Source organism: Phoenix dactylifera, chromosome 17, assembly GCF_009389715.1.
Source record: "Phoenix dactylifera cultivar Barhee BC4 chromosome 17, palm_55x_up_171113_PBpolish2nd_filt_p, whole genome shotgun sequence".
In the NCBI taxonomy this organism is placed as follows: domain Eukaryota; kingdom Viridiplantae; phylum Streptophyta; class Magnoliopsida; order Arecales; family Arecaceae; genus Phoenix; species Phoenix dactylifera.
In genome coordinates this window covers 2,966,438-2,984,691 of record NC_052408.1, presented here as the reverse complement: position 1 = coordinate 2,984,691, position 18,254 = coordinate 2,966,438, and the positions used below count along the sequence as shown (strand labels likewise).

The following is an 18,254-nucleotide window of genomic DNA, read 5'->3' as shown; positions in this document are numbered from 1 at the left end:
AAATGGATTCGGACTCTTGTTACTGTAAAAAGGGGCGTGTTCCTTCTTTGGACGCAGCAGTCTTTTGTTCCTTTTGTTTTGTGTTGTTTGCTTGATGCTGATATAACTGGCTGTGTTCATGTTAGGATAGTGTAGGTAGCAGTTTCAAAAAAAAAAAAGAAAAAAAGAAAAAAAAAGGGCATGTTGAGTTGCATTGCCTTTATTTTACCTACCAGACCTTCTTGGGTTGTCGATAATAACTGGCTCGTGTGGGCCGGCCCGGCCCAGGGTCCGAAACAGAAATCTCCAGAACTTTTCGTGCTCCCAAATTAAGCCCATCAAGCGAAGTTCGGCTTTTCACCCCACAAAAAAAAAAAAAAAAAAAAAAAAAAAAGAGAAAGTTCGGCCGCCTGTCTGCCTTCTCTCCGTTTACCCCCTCTTCTCTCGAAATCGTCTTCCCTCCTTCCCGCCACGGTTTTCTCCTCCCAAGAACCGGGCCCCCTTCTTCACGAACCCTGATAATGGTGGAGAAAGCCCTCGAAATCGACCTGTGATCGAGAGCTGCTCTGTGTCGACGATGCGGCCCGCCGCCGGCGCCAGGCTCTTCTTCTGGTGCGCCCGGAGGTCGCAGAGATCCACTTTCCCCCTCCTCGATGAGTCGCCAGTCCCTCCCGTGTGATCTCTCGCCTCTCTCCACTTTCCTCGTTTCGTTTCTCTCCGTTTCGAGAGCTTCTTACCCCTGTTTTCTTTTCCCCCGTAGTTGGAGGGTTCTTCTCGCCGGCTTGCAGCGGGGATTTGCAGCTCTTCTTCCCCCAAAACAGGTGCGATTCATCTATTATAGTAAATTGGGGAGAAAAAAAATTGCTTCCTTCCCTTTGTTCATCCATCATTGTAAATTAGTGATTCTGGATGCTTCGATTGAAAACGGATAATTATGAATCTGCAGCGAATTGGAGGAGGTTTGAGATTTCGAATGGACCGTTTCAGGGGCACTATATTCCAAGCAGATTATTTCATGGTAACCTTCAGTGCTTGCTTTAACTGTTTAGAAGCAAAGGATAATACCAAAAGGATTAACCTGTTCTTTCAACAGAGATAATATGTGGATAGATTGTTCTTATTTGTACTTCTATGCATATTTTTGTGTTGCGGCTTTTAGGAACAAGATCGACGTCTGCAAGAGACTACTATGAGGTACTAGGAGTGAGCAAGAATGCAAGTGCTTCAGAGATCAAGAAAGCATATTATGCGGTAGGTTTTAGATTCTAAGTACTATCAATAGCTTCCTTCCATCATTGCTACTAATGGGAACTATCCTCTTTTGCAAATAGTTATTTGGTGACGAAGGAGCTCAATTATACAGTAATATTTATGACCAACAAGACAAGGATTGATTGTGTTATGATGAAACTGTGCAATAAGATATGATTCTTTTGTTAGTTATCCCTTCCAGATAAAATTTTGAAACCCAACATGGACCAACTATATGCCAGGCTTGTGACATAACCCTTCCTGGGTAATTGAAGGCTGACAGTCATTCTTGTATCTTGATTGAGCCAAAAAGCTTAATAATTTGTGCCGATCAATTGTCAGAGCTTTTCTTATTGTCAACCTACAGGTTAATACTCGTGCTGCGATTTCATTAGTCAGTGTCTGGGTCATTGGAACTGAATCTTTAAATTCTTGATTTGCCTAACATGTCTCCATGTGGTCAAGGGCTAGCTAAAATGCTTTGCCGTACGTCATTTGGTTAAATTGATGGAGTTGTGGATTTGCTGCTTTGCAAGAATCTACGTTTTTACAAGTACTGTTATTCATGTGATGATAAGCTTCTCTTGTAGTTATAGATTTGATAAGTTTTCTGTTAAAAATGCTAAAAATGCTTTCAGTGATTGTTTTAAACTATTTTATTAGTCTCTTTGGTATCACCCTTTCTTTTCTTTTTTGTTTTATTTGTTGACTTTTTTAATTTTGTAATATAATTAGAGGAGTTAGGACAACTTTTCTTTTCTTTTTTTTTTCCTTTTTTTTTGCTCAAATTGTGGAATTTTTTCCTCTTTACATCCTGCTTATCTTCAGTTTTGTTTGTTTTTCTATAGCTTGCAAAGAAGCTACATCCTGATACGAATAAAGATGATGCTGATGCAGAAAGGAAGTTCCAAGAAGTTCAGCGTGCTTATGAGGTAATTTGATCTAAGTTGAGGTTTTGGTTGGATGTTATATAGGTTAGACATTTAGCTGCCCATTTCTGAGAGTAAGACTAAAAGGGCTTTGATTTCATTATGCCTTGCAGGTCTTAAAGGATGAGGAAAAGCGCTCGCTTTATGACCAGGTGCCGTAGCTGTAGTGTTTTGTTTCCATTAATGATTTGGTAAACTTATTTTAGTATGGCTTAATACTTGTTGCGTGAAATTCTGATATTGTAAAAGATTTACATATCTTTGGGTGATTTTCCTTGGTTCAAACACAACCAAAATTTTGAGGAGTTAAGAGTAGACAGAGAGTAGTCTAGACAAGAAGAGGTTCATAATGTCAACAAACATGTGATGTAGATATACGAGGTATAATGTTGCCGAACATTTTCCTTTAGTTTATTTGTTAGGTTAAACATGATTACAGTGTAAATTTGCTTTGAAGTTAAATGCACATGCTTGGTTTGTATAACCAAAAAAAAATGCAGGTTTGGCTTTATAATGGATGCTAATCACAAAGCCCTTTTTTTTAGTAAACTTGATGCAGCAAAATGAATCGGCTGTGGATCTTGATAGGAAGAGAAGGGATAGGTCAAGATTTAAGTAATGACACAAAGGGCAAAACTTAGGCAATCAAGGGGCTGTTTTGCAATAAATCCCTCTAGCAGATATTCCTCTGTGAATAACAGTGAAGAGTGATTAGTGATATTTTGTGGGATATGGGTTAGTGATACTTTTGTGAGATATCTTGGGGATTTCGGAACTTCTCTTTAGACAAACAAAACTACATTCTTGTTACAATAGCTTCTTTCTTAAACCTTCTGTCTTTTAGAGTTCTTTGACAGCTCAATAAGAAATATCCTTTTCAAAATAATCTTACTCTTGAAACATCTGTGCACATGTGCATGCATGCATGCATATGTTTCTATGTCGGTTCTATTCATTCTCCTAGCAGCATGACCTATGAAGAGGCTTAAAATTGTACAAGAAAATCTATCCCAGTGAAAGGCCTTCACCTTTCCCTTATATGCTCCTTTTGTTTTCTTAAACTCTCTTTTCTTTGACAGAGAAAGTAATGATTTTTTTTTTCTGCGTTTCATAATACGGTGCCTTACTTATTTGTCCATGTTCTTATTCTCTTTTTGGATTGTCTATCATTGAGGTCTTTTGAAAGCACAGTTAACCACCAATACAAGCACTTAAACAGTCTCTTATTACATTAACAGAGAAGGTTATTGATTATATCCTTTATGGCTTCTAAGCTTATTTGTATACTCCCAAGTAAATTTTTGCAGTACAATGAGTTGTCATGTTCATATTAGTGCCTGATTTGACACACATTCTGGTCAGTGTCTTTCTCTTCTTAGGTATGTAATTAAATATCAGGGGTACTCAGTTCACTATGTCAACCAATCTTTACCAGTGATGCCAGCTTATGCATATGTCCACTTTGCCTATCCTGTATGAATCCCTAGTTAAAATTCACTGTATTGAGCAAGTGTAACTTATTGTATGTGTTTATGAGCATCCCAACAGGTTGGCCCTGATGCATTTGAACAAGCTGCTTCAGGAGGCGATCCTCGTGGACCATTTGGAGGTTCCGGATTTGGCAACCCATTTGAAGACTTATTTAGCGGTGCAGGGGGAATGAATGATGTACGTATACTTTGCAGAATAATATGTTACCTTTTTCTTACTATAAATAATATGTCTGTTTACATTCATATAGCAAATCACTTGTTACGTTGGTTACACATTTTTCTCATTGGTTATTGACATGCTGTTGCCTTCAAGATAAATAAAGAGGGGCGAGTTTTCTGAGGTCATCTTCATATTATACTCTGTTAGACAGCAGAAGTTTGTTTGTTGTCTGCAATTTTGTTCTTGAACCTCTTCTTTTGTTCATTTTTGTTTGCTGCTTTTCTCTTTTAAGGTTATACAGTTGATTAACCCCTTGACAACTGGCAACTGGCAACTTCATTAGTTTTTCTGATTTATTTCTGTTGCAGATTGGGTGAGCCTATATATTAGCTAGTTGACATGGTTATCTGCAACCTTGAGGTTAGGTTGGCTTGCTATAATATAATTTAGCTATAGGTTTAAAATTTCTTTTTGTGCAGTTCTGGCCAAAGAGGATGCCTATTAGTGGCTAATGTTATGATATTATTATGAAGCAGGCACAACTTTGTTGTTTTCCCTATTTTAGTAGGATGCATCCAGAAGAATTTACATAATTTGACCTTATTGCTTTGGTGTCTTGACAAATCATGTTTTCTACTCTATAAGCATGGGTCATGTTGTCATAATCATGTCCCAATCTCTTATGATTCAGCCTGTTCATGAATGTTATATTTCTTTGGTTATTGTGTGGAAGCATAAGTGATAGATGAGCATCTACCACCCATACAGTGGAGAGAGGAAGAGGATGTTTTGTAGTATGGGATATCATGAACTTATTAATTCCCAAGAAACTTTCACTTCTGGATTTGCCTTCAGAGTGTTACATGTATTTATTATTGGCTTACTGATATCCATAGTCTGCATATATTTGGTATCTTTAGGGACTGGGTTGCAGAAGACCATCATGATCTTTCATGCATGCACAACCACCCGATCATGCTTTGAGATGCATGATCATATGCAATCAGGCACGAACAGGTGTGATCACACATCTCAAAGAAGCTCTGAGGAATGATTGGGTGGTTGCACATGCATAAAAGACTGGGATGGTCTTTCGTGTGAGTGGCATTACCCCATTCCATATCTCTATCATCATTAAACTCCCTTTATTTTAATTTGAGATGCATGCGAAGTTTATGCTTTTGGCAGTTTTCATTTTATGCAAATGGGCAGAAGTTGGTAAATATAAGCTATTACAGCAAGCATCATTCTTCTTAAAACATCTAGGCCTGATCTGACAGGTAATGGTTGTTCGGATCAGGTACATTGCCTCTGATTTTGTAACCAATCCAACTCAGTAGCTTGGCATTTTTTTTGCATGAGGGCTTAATCCACTAGTCAGTTCTAGCTTTTTCCATTTGTCCTTGGGAGTTTTGTCTGGTCTGTTGGTTTTTTGGGGTTGGGGTGGTAAGCAATGTTGGTGTTTAGAAATCTGGGAAGGTACTTGTAAGTAGCGTACACTCTACACAGCAATGGGAACTCAGATGCAATCCACAATGAATCCCATGCACATTGGGTAGGGTACGAGTCTTAATATACCTGAACCTGACATGAAGACTTCATGGATCTTATTATATTTTTATTACCTGAGCCCATACCTGACCTGATACTTCATTGAGCCAGGTACGTAACAAAATTTAGATCCAACACCCCAATGTCTAGTTCTGGGTTTATGGAATCATGGAACAGATGAATCCGACTCAAAAGCAGCCCAAGTCATGATGGGGTGATGCAGCTGGACATGGAATCAGACAAGAAGAAGTGTTTTAGATCTGATTTTTTTATTCCTTCAAAAAACAAAATTAGTTATAAAAAAAGAATAATTGGAAGGTTATAGATAAATATAGGTTATGGAAAATAGGTAGAGAAGAGAAGATAGAATAGCTACAGCGCTCAAAGGAGAGGAAAATGCATTTAAATTATTCAATATTTATCATCAGAAACTGATTTTTATACCTTATATCCTTCTTTTATAGCTATAAGGGCACTCATAGACCTTTTCACTGCATCTAACTGGCAAATGAAGGGACAAATTCTTTCCTAAAAGTTGCACAATGCTCATGATTTTTGAAACTTCCTAATCCAACATAACCCTAGGGTAGGACTTTTAGATGATATTCCTCATCAAAATAGAACTAAAAGTTTCACTACAAAAGTAGCCATGAAATAAGTTCGAAAATTCCTAGAAAATTCTAACCATCTCCCAGAAGAGTTAACTATAAGATTTTGAAATTCATCAAAACAGAAAATTAGTTGAAAATAGAATCCAAAAAGACTAAAGGGTCTAAATCTAATGGCTTGAAGCTATATGTTTTGCAAATGTTTGAGAGATATATGGATTTGTGCATGTGGAATATGTAGGTTGTGTGTATCTGGTTGTTGCAGGGATTCCTTTTCTTTATTTTTTATCTTTTTTTTCACCTTGTGTGTGTGGATGTGGTCTGCTGGAGGGGTTTTTTCTGCAGTTGTATTGCGTACTTGGTAGAATATTTTTTGGAGTTGTCATGATATACTGAAAACTTTTCGTATTGGTGGGAATGCCCTAGTTCAAAAAGGTCACTACTTAAGCACTCCTCATGCCCCTAAAATTGACTTTTTTATTAAGTTGGACAATCTTTAATGATTTTGTATAGTAGTAAAGAAATATAAACAAAATGATTTAGTGATATGCCTGATAGAAGAATTTGATTACATTTCTACCAGACACTACAATACTTTTGATAGTTGGTAGTCTAGCCAAACCTCCATGACCGTCTCGGTATCGGACTCCGTACCGGTGCCACACTAGCACAGTGTCGGTACGGTACATGATTGTTTTGACTTACCGAGTATTGGTACACCACTCGTGCCAGGTATCGGTACCGAACTAGTACGTTATGGTACGCTCCGTACCGTCCGGTTCGGGCCAGTACAGCATACCTTGCCTCCATGTATATTTACATGTGTTAAATAGTATATGTAACTCTTATAAATAAATTAGCTTGCTAACTCCTTCTTTCCTTAGTTATTGATAATGGTAGTAAAAATTATCGAGACTGCTATTCTGACCAATATTAAATTTAATAGCCTAACACTTACTTTGTGATATTCATGATGTAACACTATTAATGTTGGTAGTCATTCTTTTGCATATTCCTCCATATGTTACTGCTGATGCTATGTTGAACTAGTTGAAATGACATATTTGTAGAATATCTTTAGGAGTTGTTATCACGTAGTAGAAATTTTCCGTATTGGTAGGAATTTATTAGTTGAAACAACTTTATTCTTTAGGTTCTAAAGTCACTACTTAAACTCTGCTCATTCTTTAAACTCGCTTCTGTATCCTATTAATTTAACTATTCTTAAATAACTCTCTATAGTAGTAAAATAAAAATATAAAGAAAAAGGATCTAATGATATCCATGATAGAAAATTTTAATTATGTTTATACAGGAATACACAATGCTTTTGACTATTGAAAATATAACCAAACCTCCATGTATTTACTTAACTAGTACATATAATTCCATTATGTTAGCTTTGACAAAGATATGTTTACTACGTTACCTAGCACTACTCCTCGTTTCTTTAGATAATCAGGAATAAATAATAATAGTAATAATTATTTAGACTGTTATTGTAGCCAATATTAATGCTAATACTATGATAGTATTACCACTGTAGTGCCATTAATGTTGGTAGTCATTCCTCTACATATTACTGACTGTAGTAACTCTTCTGCTGACACAAAGGTTGACTTATGTTGGTATATGGTACAAGTTTCTATATTTTTAATGGTATTGATAGAAAACTTTAGATACTTCCAGTTTGATGGATAAACATTAAGTGTGGGGAAGAGAAAGTGAAAGCCTCAGAGCATGGTAGGAAGCCAGTATATTATTTGAACAAAACACTTGTTAAATGAATCGAATTTAATGCTCTTTTTTTGTGCTTAAGTAGTGTTTGTTTGACTTGAAATAGAATTCTGAGATGCTTATGTATGCCTACAGAAAAAAGCATGCATGTAGTTGTACTGTTTTAAACTTCATGTTAATTCGTCTCTATAAGTTTGACCAATGCATATGTATAACATTAAGGCCTAATCGACTTGAGACTGAAATGTGAACCTGGAACCTGACTCAGTATTACTTTCAAGCTTACAGCTCAATCCTAAAGTCATTCTGCAGTAATACTGTGGCAGGTTCATGAAGTTTGTTTGGGGATATGGTTTTGATTCTTCGAGCATAGGTGGCTAACAGATTATTGATTTTTGGCCCCCACATTTTAAATTTTCCTGGTAGAACATCTTTGACATGGAATTGCCTTCATTTGTTTATTTGCAATGGCTTAATGATCTGATTCTGATGCTTATTTGTGAACCAGTTCTTCAAGAACATCTTCAGAGATAGAGACTTTGGAGGACAAGATGTCAAGGTTTGTTCTTTTTTTTAAAAAGAAAATTCTATACTGTTGTATTTCCATGTCTGATATGTTAATGTGGTTTGCTGTTTGTCCCAATTGTCTCACCATCATCTTCCTATAATTTCCCTCTGTAGGTTTCTCTTGAAATTTCATTCATGGAAGCAGTCCAAGGGTGCACCAAAACAGTGACATTCCAAACTTCTGTACCCTGTGAAGCTTGTGGTATGATACATGCTCTTCTGGAAAAAAGTCTTCATGAATTTATGATATCAATTAACACTACTCGATTATCTTTTTGCAGATGGGACTGGTGTTCCTCCTGGAACAAGACCTGAAACATGTAGGCCTTGCAGAGGCTCAGGAATGGTGAGAGTCCAATAGGAATGTTTTCTGTTTCTCATTTTTGTTATATTTCTTATTCTAGTGATAATCTTATGCAGTTAAAATTGATGTCATATCTTGTGTTGGCAGATATTCATGCAAAATGGCCCCTTCAGGCTGCAGACAACCTGTTCCCAATGTGGGGGATCTGGGAAAACTGTGAAGGTACGATCTTTTATCATGCATATTCTGCACTATCAAGAATAAAGCTGTAATGGCGACCATTCAAACTTTTTGTTTATTTTTGACATAGATATAGCAAAATCTTGTATGTATCTATCTTCTGTCCTTCTACATTAGCGAATCGCTGCTTAATGAGTGGAGAATATCTATGATATTGGAATGCTCATTATTTTGATATCTTCGAGAAAGGCTCCTGAAGGCCAAAAGTTAGGAATGGAGAAAAATTTGATATGGTTTGTGGAAACACTAAAATAGGATATGAAAACAGGGAGAGGTCAATAAGTGATAGAGTAGAGGAACTATTAGCATGAGGTTGAGTAAAAGATGATCCTTTGTAAAATTGAAATGGCAAGAGGAAAGCTAACAATCTAATGACAATTAAGTCTAGAGGAGGAAGTGAGGAACTATAGGAGAAAATATATTACCCACCAATTATTAACTATTCTAGCATTAGTGGGGGCTAGCGGTAGACAGGTTAGAAATTCATTGGCAATGATGATTAAGGAAATTAATGCCATCTATCTTTAATTTTTCGACTCACAGATCAATGAACTTCTTTTGCATTAAATTTTGTTTTCTTATCTTCATGTCTAATTTTCTCTTTACTGATTGAATCCCTAACTTCTACATTTTGCAAGTAGAGCCTCTGCAAGTCATGCAAGGGACGGAGAGTTGCGAAAGGAATAAAATCAGTCAAGCTGGATGTGATGCCTGGTATGTTTGAATGTTGTAAGTATAATGGACATTTAGTTTGAAAATATCAGCTTATGTTGTAAATTTCTTCACACTTGATTATACATGACCAACTCATGAATGGTAACGGTTGTTTGAATGTCTTTATAATAAAATTGGTTCAACATTTCCAAATGACATTTCTAGCAAGACTGATTTGATGGCTGTACCTAAGATCAAATTGTCTTCTGCGAGGAGTTTAATCTTAGCTCTTATCAAATTTAAAAATATGTTAACTGAGCTGCTATTTTTAAGATTCTGCATATTATAACTGAGGTGCTATTTTAGCTCTTTCTAAAATTTAAGATTCTGCATATGCTATTCTTAACTGATCTGAAATCTCAACTTCTTCAAAATTTATATCAGACAGAAGGAAATTATACTATTACTTTTTTAAGGCCCTATTTGATCATCTAGATGAATAGAGGAACATATACGCTTTAGTATGTTGACTTATGGACATGTCAGACTTTGGCTTCACATATGTGTCTATGAATGACTGACTGTTCCAAGGTAATCTTTGCATCAATGAACTAGCTGCAAAGGAGTTGAGATGAAGTTTGTTGCATCTGAACAGTTGAAGTCCTGGTTTATCTCAAAACTATTAGAAGCTCTTTTTCACATGATAGAGCAATATCTGTAATATTGTTTTACTTCTTGATTTTTTAAATAAGTGTTGGGGGTGGGAGGTTGGGTTTTTCTAGAATGTTTTTCTGGTTGTTCTTACTCAGATTACAGGTATTGTATATTTGCAGAAGTGGTATAAAGAATTTAATGTTTCTAATAATGAGCATAGCCTGTTATATCAAAATATTGTCATGGACCTGCCACCATATCATATTCTGTCTGTAGACTAAAATGACAGTTAATTTCTACACTTGATAATCACTGGATAATTTTTATATGTTAATATTTTATCCCTTGCAAATGTATTTTATTATTATTATGTCTAATACTACTTATCGGGTACTCTGCATTTTATATCATATTACATACAGGACTGGATGACAATGAAACTATAAGAATTTATAGAAGTGGTGGGGCAGATCCTGAGGGCAGTCAGCCTGGTGATCTTTATGTTACTATCAAGGTTAGTGCCTTCAAATCATTGTGTTATATGTATGAATGATAAACTAAACAGTAATGTACTAATACCTGCAATTCATTTTCTAAGGTTCGAGAGGACCCTGTTTTCCGAAGAGAAAAAGCTGATATCCACGTAGATGCTGTGCTAAATGTCACTCAGGTAATTAATGCTATTTCCATAGTGTTGGCCAACAAATCTAGAGCATGCTTCTGATGTTTGAACCCAAATCCCTTTAATTAAGATATAGAAAGAAATGGAGCATTATCTTGTCTTATTTCTGTTCTGAGTTGCTTGATGTTCTCCTCAGAGAAACTGTGAGCCCACCGAATTTTTGGACTTGGAATAAATTGGTTTAATTAAATTTAGGATAAAAATGTTAACAATCATATTCATATAATATTCATATTTGTTCTATTACTGCTACTGCTAGCAAGTCTGAATCCTGCTAATGTAGGCTTATTCATTGAATGAGTTTTTTCTGCCTAGCTTGTATATAATCGATTAAGCTTTATATAATTCTAGAGTTTAGCACATGTGATGCATGTGCCACAAAGCTGGTTCTTTTGCTTTTGCTATTTTTGGCGAGATGTACCCATAGGAAATGGAAGGAAACACAAGTATCTAGTTTGTTTGGTTATTTATTTATTTAGTTTTTGTTTTTCTGGGGAGTGCCGAAGATGCGTTACGTGGTTTCAAACTGTCTAAAGAAGAAATTTTGAAACGCGAGAGATAGGAATAGGTTCTAGCAATTATTTTTTAAGAGCACTGCAATGTGGAGTGTTTTGAAAGTGTTAGAATTGATCAATTTGGTTTTTGGTGTTTTACTTTTTGTTTCTTTAATTTGGTGGTGGGCTAGAGGCATGCAAGGAAAAGATACATATAGGTGAGATGCAGTTGGTCTCGTCATTTCCCTTTCTTTTTTGGAATGCTGAAGCCATGAGGCTTCAGGCCATGGTGATGGAGGCCAGCCATGTGAATCTGGTGTCCAGGCTTTCCCATTACATGTACTATGCGATGCGATGTGCTTGCACATGCAGATGGCAGAGGAGTTGTTTTTTCTTTTCTATTCTTGTGTGCCAGGGAGGGGGGCATGTTGGCAACATGCTCGTATGATGTGGTGGGGCCCAGGCAGGAGGGGGTGGGGGGTTGAGGGGATTTGGATGGTATATACACTATATTCGAAAAAAATGATGGTGCATGATTTCAAGTTCTAAGGTTGGTCTCAGAGCCTTTCTCGTTATATATTCCATATATTTTTATCCTCATTAATGGTTTCTTTTTTTTCCATGTTTATATCTCATATTGCTTAACAAGGATCTAAATTGTTGGCTGAAAAAAATTCACATAGTTAAGAAATATTTCAAGTGTTGGAATGAGATCTAAACACTGCTCTTCATAGAAACAATGGAGTATCTTCAAGTCATGCATAGGTCTATTGATTGAATGTCTTATTACTTTGAAGGGGGCTGTTATCTGGCAGTTTGTATTGTGGATAATATTAATCAAGTTGGTGATGAGAATAACACAATTAGCATATGGCCAAGCTTGAGTGGGCCTGGCTAGCTCTAGCTCAATCAGTTACCCTGACTGCTGAGAATTCAAATAGAGACCACCCTATTGCATACCCATGGTGTCTTGCCAATGTGACATTCAGATCTTGCCTAATGTTCTATAATGTTAATTCAACCTTACCGGAAGGTATTGCTGGTTTCTTTTGAATCCAGATTAATTGCCTATTAAATTTGCAGGCGATATTAGGTGGAACCATTCAAGTTCCAACTCTCACAGGGGATGTTGTTCTTAAGGTATGTATGAATCATCTCTCATATATATTTCAGAGTTTTATTATATACGTCAAGTTGGATTTTGTTAAAAATCCATGGTGCATGCTGAAAATGTGTTATTATTTGCAGGTTCGGCCTGGTACGCAACCTGGTCAGAAGGTCGTTTTGAAGGGGAAAGGTAACCATGTCACAAATGGATTAAAAATCTCTTTTTCCCTTGGAATGATATTTTAGACTATCTTATATGAATATGTCACTGCAAATTGTCATTTACATTTTATGCAGTGCTATTGGTTTATTTGAATGCATCTTATTCTGCGGAATTTACAAAATATTTGCGAATCGATCACCATTGTTTAATTCAAGAGAAGTTGAGTGATGCATCCTTTTATTGTCAGCCATTTGACTGAAACCTAGTAAATATCCTTGGTCTTATTCAGGAATAAAGACAAGGAACTCTTCCTCTTATGGGGATCAATATGTTCATTTTAATGTCAGCATCCCTGTGTAAGTTCCTATCTTTTTTTTTTTTTTTTTTGGCTACAACGGATGACTTATACATTTTTAATATGAATACATCAAAAAAAGTCAGAAGATGACAAGTTTCTATCTTTCAGGCATGGTTAAATAGTATCTTTGCAGCTCTTTGCTTGGTGCAGTGTGTGTGTGTTTTCTTCTAAATTGTGTCTTTTACTGGTCTTTTTTTTTTTTTTTCTGTACAGGAATTTGACACAGAGACAGCGTACACTAATTGAAGAGTACGCGAAAGAGGAGCGAGGAGAATATGACAAGGGTGCTGCAGCTGCAGGAGCATCAGGATAATTATGCCACTTTTTGGTTAATACGTTTGAAGCAGACCACTTGAATTAGAAATTTTTATTGGAGAAATCAGGCCTTTTCTAGCATAAGTTTTGTATCTGATGTTTCCTGTTTAACCCCAATAACATTATATAATATTTACAGCTGTTTATCTCATCCAAAGGAAAAAAAAAAGTTTATATGGCTAATTACAAGAAGCATTTCTGCATGGATCTGGGATCTGTACATATAAATCTCTGTTATAGATCTGGGGTGGTGGGTCATATTAAAACCCTGGCATTTTTTTTGCAGTCTTTTTTTTTTTTTTTTTGTTTCTTTGATTGGCTCTATTGGTATGCGTTTGATTTCGCCTTCATCGAAATCAATGAAGACAAATTTTTGCAGAGGTATGGAGCTACTGTCACTATCAATTTGTTGGATGGTTGGCCATCTATTAATGTATATAATATATAGATGTATAACAGCTTTGAAACTTTTTTGATTCAAAGCAACATTGAATTTTTCAAAAATATGTATATTCCTTTTGATTAACAATTCATGAAATTATACAGCATCTTCCTTACGTATTGAAGTATGGATTATAATTCCTTGTATAAAAAAAATCTCAAATATAAAGGCAGTATATGCATATATAAAAAAATGATAAGCAACTAAGAATGGTTATGATAACATGTTCATCTATTAGGATACAATAGGATAGAAATCAATGCTCAACAGCTAATTGTACATGTTGGGATTTATTGAATCCCAAAACCTTGCAAGTCTGATTTTTATTTTCTAATTGTGCGATAACAAACTGTATTCTATATCTCTTGTTATTCTGGTTAAAAAAATATACATAATATGATATACCTACACAAACTATGAAATTAGCCAAAAGAATAATGACATTTGATAATTCATAATATATTAATATGCAGTAAAAAATTACCTGAAGACAAGTCGACAAAAATTTTTCGATAAACAATATTTTTTGTATAATTATGAAAATTTGCACATTCATTTTTTATCAAAATTTTTAGCGTAACTCGTGAAAGTACAACATAAAGCTGACAATGAGCAAACACTGGTTTTCAATGTTTGACTCTGACTTTTGTTAATTGTCATGGCATAGCAAAGTCTCACTAAAATTGTCTTCTCTTGAAAATAAATGGCCATTTTGTTTCTATTACTTGCATAATAATATACAGAATGTAAACCTTGGTGTCAATATGATTACAAGTGATGATTTTTCCTTTAATTACTTTTGTAGTTAGTTGTGTCGTTATTAATCTAATACCATTACAAAAGCCGACACTTCGATTAATATTTCATAGTTTTTTAACCTCAAATCGTGATGTGGAGCACCATTGAATTTTAAAGAGTTCAGAAGTTCAACAGAATAAAGAATATTTTCAGCAGCAACATCTATTGACATTCTGCAGATCGTATTGGAACTCAAAATATTTTTTCTTCACCTGGTACCAAAGAAAGTAGATACATGTTTATCTCATCAACAAAATTTTTAGGTGTCATGATAGATCTCTTCTCGAAATACATATAATTGTCATAGTTTTCTTCAAAATTTGGATAAGCTACAGAAGCAATATGTTGAATATAATCTGTCACTTTTTATAAATAGGATATCCGGAATCTTTATCCAAGTGGGTTCTTCTTCATCTTCTTCTAGTTTAATAGTAGGAGCTTTTCCATCACCAACATCTAGAATCCATCTACCAAAATTAGCTATTGATATCTTGGATTCCTCATCGAAGTCATTATTAACAATCACATATTTTTTTTAGAAAACAAAAAAACTTGTAGTAATTCCATAAACATGATAAACTTATTGATGCATCAACTGTTTCTGCTCTACTTCCTCTAACAACAATAAGAAGAACTTGTCTAAAATCTCCTCCGAGAAGCACAGCTTTTCTAGCAAGCGGTTTTTCTTTGGTACTTGAATCTCCTTTTTCCAAAATATCTTTTAAAGATCTATCAAATGCTTTAAAACAATTTCTATGATTCATAGGAACTTCATCCCAAACAACTAAACTCGTAGAGTCAATAGTTTTGCAAGCTGAATACCCTTTTTTTATTTCACATGTAGAACGTTCGTCAACCTAAATTGGTATTTTGAACCTTGAATGGACTATTCGTCCACTAGGTAACAAAAGTGATGCTATGCCAGGAAAAGCAATGGTCAAAACATTTTTTCCTTCAAATCAAATTTTCAAAACTATTGTTTGCCAAAGATAGGATTTTCCTGTTCCTCCATGACCATATACAAAAAATAATCCACCTTTGTCTTCATATGCAACATTCAAAATAGCATCATAAATATATTTTTGTTCTTCAATCAGCCTGCTAAATAATACCGAGTGTTCTTGTTGTAGTTCATATACATCATAATCTAACTTCTTTCTCGATAGTCTATCATTTACTTCCTCTGCTATAATTCTATTGGGCATTGGAAGATTATAATCCGAAATAGAATAACAATTTTTGTAAACAATTTCTCTAGTTCAGACAAAACATAATTCTTCAACTATGATTTTGAGATTTATAAATTAGGTAGTTCTAACATGTTTTTTAATCTACATATGATATCGTCCACAAGAATTTTTCACTACATTTTGAATAATTTACAAGGATCAGCTATTTCATAGTAGACAACCAAGATTACAAAAAGTTGTCTCAATTAAGATGTTGTTGTCTAATAGGAAGCTTCATCCAATGCTTCATGCCATTCTTTATCATCACATAATAAACCAAGTGCATTACTTGTAGATTGGATCATAGGATGGATAATACTATTTACAGTCCTGATTTCATCATAATTTCTAGGTCCTTGAATTACATTTAGAAGCATTCTTAAATAACATAATTTGCCGAGACTAGGATGAACATAAACAATTCTGCCAATTAGTCCTTTTTGTTTTCTTCTCGCCCAAATTTTGTCTTTAGAGTTGCACACCCATTTTGTAGGAAACTCTGCATAGGTCAGGTTTCGAGCATCTTTAAAAATTTCATTAGTTTGCATCCATTCCATAAACATTGTTTTGTCTACATCTTTTCACGTAACAATGGATGACAAATTTTGACTTCCATGATAGGTAATTTTGTTCATACATGGGAGATGCACAACCAATTGCTCAACAGTTGGTTCTCTAAAATGAATAGTAAACTGAAATAATCTCCATACGGTTTTATATGCTGACAAATATCTATAGTCTAAATAGATTTTAACTTCATCAACTTGTTCATATCGCCACTCACCAGTGTCATTGTTAATTAAGACATTTTATGTTATATAAACTCTTATTCTATTTGCACCTTTATTGACATACTTCAATAAATATTTAATCATCCTTGATTTATTACACCATTCAACATTTATGTGCACCTGATAACGTATGATTAGATCCAAATTATGTGGAACAACAAATCTGTTATCAAGTTCAATCCCATTTTTCATAGCGTATCTTTCATCGTTCCTTCTCCTGTAAATAGCAAAAATATTTTCATAAACCGTTGTCTCATTTTGAAATTTTCTCAGAATATGTTTTGAACATTGTCCTTTGATCATACATGGAGATTTAGGATTGTCTAAGCCACATGGACCATGCTTCATAAACTTAACAACATTTTCATATTTAGTTGGATCAATAATTTTGTTAGGTACTTCTGCAGAAATTATAGAATCTATATCTATTGCTCTTGAAAATTGATATTTTGGATCTAACCAAAGCAAGATATGAACATTTGGTAAACCATGTTTCTAAAAATTCTATTGTGTACAAAGCTGCAAATAATATTAAAAATATCATATTAGAATATCAACTACAATCATATTCATAAATATATATAGGAAAATTGATCGTAAAGAAAGAACTTCATACCCCCAATCGTTTTTCTAAAATGTTGTTTTCTAATAATATCCGGCATCAACTCTTTGAGTTTCATTTTAGAAACCCTACTAACAATATCTGGTCCATCTTTAGGTCTTGGACCAGGAATTAGATTCAAAGCAGTACGAATTTTTGGCCATTGTGCATTGTAAGTAAATGTGATAAATAGATCTGGATGGCCATGCCATTTGCAAATAGCTATTGCATCATGATAATTTTGAATCATATATCTTAGATTGCCAACTGAACTTGATGGTAATATAATCCTTTTTTCAATTGCAGCCCCATTAACATCACCTCTAATTACTGCATCTTTGATGCCTTGATAAATTTCCAATCGAAGATTTGTTTGATTTCTTTTGACATAGTCCAGTCTTTCTTCCTCAATACACAGAAAAGCATCGAATACATATTGTTGAAATAACTTTCCCCCTTGTTTAATGTTTTTTCTTCATTGATTCTCTGTTGTAATCTATAAGCATACAATTCTCTCATGGTAACCTACTGCCTCATAATTGAATACCTACGCGAACATTCTTTGTATTTGATATCAATTCTTAAAACCATCCTCACCAAATAGAAATAAGATTAGGTAGTGTATAGCCATGAAGCTAGGATGTAAGTCACTAATGCATTTCAATCCTTCTGTTTTATGTTCCACTATAATATCACACTAATAGTCTGCCTGTCTTCAGAACATGAAGGAGCGCTATACTACACACTATCTTCCTAACAACTTCCAAATAATCTTAAATGCACGGACAAAAATTCTGGTTGACTAAAACGATCTCTGACCATTCTAAAAGCTTTAACAATTTCATTTCCATGATCAAACATCAGCATCAGTCCTTCTACAATTTCTCGATCTATATCCAAAAAAACATCATTCGAAATCAATACCTTTATTCTATTATTGACTTCATTTTTAGTATCATATATATATATATATATATATAGCTGCACAAATTTAGGCTTTTTTACATCAACCTGAAGGAGGGAACCCATCTTGTGATGATTTAATCCGGAACACATACAACCCTTGTTTATTATTAATCTCACTATCAATTTTTGCTCCAATCGATGTAAATGCAAACATTAAATTATATGCTCTAATATTTTCTCA

General features: G+C 34.7%; 1 protein-coding gene across 1 annotated transcript; it reads left to right on the top strand.

The window, feature by feature from the left end:
• Positions 1 to 364: 364 nt before the first annotated feature.
• On the top strand, positions 365 to 13,397 carry LOC103720734 (chaperone protein dnaJ GFA2, mitochondrial-like). The gene is made up of 18 exons (XM_008810581.4): positions 365 to 652; positions 740 to 800; positions 926 to 997; positions 1,139 to 1,230; positions 2,079 to 2,162; positions 2,273 to 2,311; positions 3,708 to 3,827; positions 8,217 to 8,267; positions 8,390 to 8,477; positions 8,557 to 8,621; positions 8,727 to 8,801; positions 9,461 to 9,533; positions 10,550 to 10,641; positions 10,726 to 10,797; positions 12,387 to 12,443; positions 12,552 to 12,600; positions 12,863 to 12,929; positions 13,145 to 13,397. Exons 1-18 carry the CDS (start codon positions 557 to 559, stop codon positions 13,242 to 13,244), a joined length of 1,353 nt encoding a protein of 450 aa, XP_008808803.2. The 5' UTR covers positions 365 to 556; the 3' UTR covers positions 13,245 to 13,397.
• Positions 13,398 to 18,254: the final 4,857 nt, after the last annotated feature.